Source organism: Metopolophium dirhodum, chromosome 1 (genome assembly GCF_019925205.1).
Source record: "Metopolophium dirhodum isolate CAU chromosome 1, ASM1992520v1, whole genome shotgun sequence".
In the NCBI taxonomy this organism is placed as follows: Eukaryota; Metazoa; Arthropoda; class Insecta; order Hemiptera; family Aphididae; genus Metopolophium; species Metopolophium dirhodum.
In genome coordinates, this window is record NC_083560.1 from 37987130 (window position 1) to 37991967 (window position 4838).

Here is a 4838-nt window from a genome sequence, read left to right on the forward strand (position 1 = left end):
CAATTGATAGTTACTGAAAAATATGCTAATACTATTATTATAGGCGTCCGTATAAGTGTTTGGTAAAGGTTAAATGTTTCGTTACCGTAAGACGATTACCAATTATAATATATTATATCTATTAAAAAATCTATCTGTGGTACAACTCTAAAAATGTGTTACCATGACAGTCATAAATACTATTTGGACCAGGGTCTTATGCTTTTACAGCTTTAATATACAAATACAGAATAGATTGAATTATCATTACCTATTGATTTATAAAATATTCCATTCTTTTCATTCTTACATCCGAGGCTAATGACCTAACCATTATAATATAATATTACCTATGAATACAAAACGTTCGCGTCGTGAAAATAATAATATATATATATGTGATCAGTACCTAAGTGGAATAACAACATGGTCTTATATTATACATATTATCTAAACTTTTAAACCAAACTATTCTCAGATCAAAAAAAGCAACTATAGTACTATAGTACTATAGCAACTATAGGACATCATAATAAATAAAAATAATTATATAATAATATAAATAATAATAATATGAAACGATATACGTTTTGTACTGACTACTATAATACTGTATACAACCAGTGTTGTACATTGAATAGATAAGAATATACACGCGAAAAATATATTCACTAACTTAACATAAATTAAATTGAACATAATACGGTATAATTTAGAATATTTATTTTATGATAAAACTATTATTATCGTTTACAATCAAATCATATCATTAATATACATTTATTGATTCTCCTATAAATTACAATCTCTTGTTGTAGCATATTGGCAACCGGTCTTTTTCCAAAATTCTAATCTTTCTTTTATAAGTAACATAGCAGTTACTGATCCACCTAACCTCGGAGGTAAAAGTGCCAAACCTAAACCCGGTATCAATGACACGAGAGAGAACCCATGACTAGTTGACCTGATGATCGTGGATGCTGTTACGATTTCTTCCAAGATTGCTGAACACTGTCCGTATTCTATATGATCCTTATTCAATGAACTGCCCATTTCTTCAAATACATCTTTCAAATGCAAAGCAAACTGGCCAGATATCATCACTTGCGCCAACGTTAACGCCGAACCGGTTACAGGTATTGCGCTCAGTGTTGTCATTACCGTGTAAATAGATTCCTGTGTCATTAACGCCGTTTGTAAATCTTCGATTTGTTTATCGTTTCCACAAAACGTGGAAACATTGGGTGAACATAATGCAATAGCTAACGACATGTAAAAAACCACAGAATATATTGCTTTCATTTTTATTGGAAGGTAGGTACAGCACAAGTTGTGGTAATATCCCAAGAGGTACGCCTGATATTCGTACGATTCGCAATGTGTCGAGTGAGCGTCTGTAAACATACAATACATACATGTTATATATTATGTATACCAAGGTAATCTATCAAAAAGTCCATTTTGAAAATAGTTAGACAAAAAGTCCAAAAATACAAAATATTCTATCAAATTTAATATTTATTTAAAACATGTAATTAATTTTATTAATATTACCTACATTATATTTGAATTTGATTATTATGATGTATATATTATTCATGATTTGTTGGATGGCTGTGCTGAATACATTAAGAGTTTTAGTTTAAAAAGCCACTTAAAAGAAGTAAAACTTTTTCCCTTGAAATAATTAAACGACAGAATATCTGCTTTCGATAATGGACCAGAACACAACAAACAATGCATGAGATCTATGAATCATATAAATGTAGGGAAAATTAAATAATCGGCACCTGAAATGTTATATTTCATCAGGTATTTTGGGTTTATTTATCGGTGGTTTTGTGCACAATAGGTGAGCCAATTCGGGACCTTTATTTATCAGAGTCTTAGATACTAGACTACGTTTAAGTTGTCAGTCCTAAGTCTGAATGAACCATTAGTTTGTGTTAATGGGGCTGAAATTAAAAGGACTCGTTATAAAGTCATACATTATACATATCATACATATTATTATAAATAGAGATGTAGACGATGAAAACCATACAGTTTATAATAATAAAAGTGTATTATTTAAGTGCAATATGTTGTTCCTACAATAATATAAGAGTAAGTTCAAAAATATAGAAGAACAAATCTTTCTTTTAAATATGTTAAATTAAAAAAATAGCTAATTCAAACATCCAATCACTTTACAATAATGATTATAGTTTAATAAAAAATACGTTTTCTTAAACAATGATGTATGCGAAAAATTCTTCTATTGTCAACTCATTATTGCCGATTATTTATATATTATTTATATATCAATTATTGTATATATATTATATTATGTTAAATTATTATTTTTATTATTTATATTATCTTATCCTTATACCTAACAAAAATATAATACAACTATAGTTGGGTAAGCAGATACCTATATGGCTATATATCAATCTGATGTTTACTTTATTATTATTTTTGTAGTGATCAAGGTTTGTACTGACTACTTTAGAAATCGAGCGGAGTCATTCTGTTCAGACATTTTAAGTAAAAATGTGGACAAAATTACATATTAAAACCAAGAGTAATGATTTTAAATCTTTTGTTGTAATGTAAAAATGTTATTTGTAGGTATAAGATATTTTAGAGTATATTATTATATTTTATACGCAAAATGACATTTTAAAATGTATTTTTTTTGGAAAAAATCAATTTAACCCACTGTTATACCAATGACTAATAGTAAAATAAGTTACCTACTTAAATAACAATCATACTAACAAAAATATTTAGTAATATTATAGGCCGACATACCGGCTTTTCTCAGAATCATTTTTTGTACACAATGGTTTACATCATTGAAATCAAATTTAACACAATCCAATATAGTGACCTACTTGTAACCTACTGTACATCAGAGCGACACCGACTTACCCGATTTTTTTTTTATCAATTGTTTTATAATATTCGCAAAAGCCAAAAGATTTATATTTTTTAACGTTGATTTTGATGTTTTTTGAAACTTTTAATTTATTGTTCTGATTAAGTATATAATGTATTTATTACAATTATTTGCAGTAAGTAATAAGTTAATACAATATTTAACAAAATAATAATTTTTTTGACTAATGGTCCATAACTATGCTAAATTTAAATTAACAATTAATTATCTAAATATTATATTAAATAAATATTAATTCTATATTAAACACCTATTATATTATGATGTTTAACCTACCTATTACCTATATAATTATATAATATGATCTGTACTAATATATACAGCTGTAGAGTTTGTGTGTTTGAACGTGCTAATCTATAGAACTACTGGTGTGAATTGAAAATTTTTTTTTTGTTGGATAGTCCTTCATCGAGGAGGGCTATAGGCTATATAACATTACACTACCACCAATCAATAGAAGTGCTCAAAAAGGGATTTTGAGATTTACGATGGACATATTTGTTTATAAATGGTTGCTATTGGTTAAAGGAGAAATAATTAATAGAAAAAGTATTTATTTATTATTGGTTGCGATTGGTTAATCGGGCAGATCAGGTACCAGCATGCATCAAATCGAATTTTTGGTCATTTCCCACCAGGGTGGCTAAGTTGCACTTATTGCAGTGGGTTACACCAAAAAGGAGTTGAACAATCACGATTTTTTGTCATTTTTTATGGGCCACGAAGTGCGCAGGATCAGCTATATTATATATAAATAAATGTTTGGGTGCAGATCTTTGGGAAGAAGATAAGCTAATTTTTTTTAAAAAGGTTAAATTTGGGTTTTTTTATTCATCAGATTTTAGTACGGTTAGGTTAGGTTAGAATTATGTATTAATTGATTATATTAATCCACCGTATTAAATCAAAATAAACTTGGTATAACTTTGATACTTTAGAGTTAAATCATACACTTACGTTCAAACAGCACTGGGTCCGCGATCTACCACAAGTAGATTGCAGCTTACCTGATAAATGATAATATACTGCTGCACGGGAATCAGAATTTTTATTCCAGAACAGAAAAGTTAAGATACATTTTGAACACCATACACCAAATATTAAATAACGAATTGAACAAAGTTAGAGTCATATATATAGAATTGGTACATTTAACGGGCAACGAAGTGCACAGTATCAGCTAGTTATAAATAAAAATAATGAAAATAAAAACGTGTCAGGACTTTGTGTCCGACAATCAAAAATATGAAACATTTCTTTCTGTCCAACATTTTTCAAAATTGATTTTTTGTCCCTTGCGAAAATTTGTATAACAATGTAGGAGCGATATGAGTACATAATACATTTTATAAAAATAGCTTATATATGTTTTGTGTGATGGTGAATAGGTGATGAAGAGTAGGGGAAATGCGCAGGAAGGTGGCAGATTATAAAGGAGGTAACTAGTTAAGATGGCGCGCTTCTCGTAACTTTTATCCTACTACTGAATATACCTCGTGTTGTATTGAGCAAGACGTGTAGATTCTCGTTGGAATGTGTACGTCTCCGATTGATATGAGTCGACGCACGTTATTAACACTTAATGATTATACAACAATTACCTATTGTCAGAATACACGCAATAGTAATTTAACTTTTTGAAGAAAGATTAATTTCGTGTCAAAAGAACGACTGGTCGGTGTTGTGTGGTTTCGCTGCGGGCGCCGTCGACGTGTGGTCATCTGTGTTCAGCTGTCGTGTTCTGCTGAGTGTACTACTGTAATGAGTCTATTGTCTGTGCGTGGCGTTTATATAAGGAAGCGATTGTCTTATCCCCCCCCACTCAATTGTTATAACGTAACGTCAGAATTGATTGTTTGCGTTTTTTATGCGAATCGCGCGCATTCATGTTGTGTTTTCGAATATTGTCATTGGG

The 4838-nt window shown here is 29.7% G+C and overlaps 1 protein-coding gene across 1 annotated transcript; it reads right to left on the reverse strand.

Annotated features, from left to right (window-relative positions):
* Positions 1-771: 771 nt before the first annotated feature.
* LOC132934621 (uncharacterized) lies at positions 772-1281 on the reverse strand. The gene has a single exon (XM_061000951.1). It carries the CDS (start codon positions 1279-1281, stop codon positions 772-774), a length of 510 nt encoding a protein of 169 aa, XP_060856934.1.
* Positions 1282-4838: the final 3557 nt, after the last annotated feature.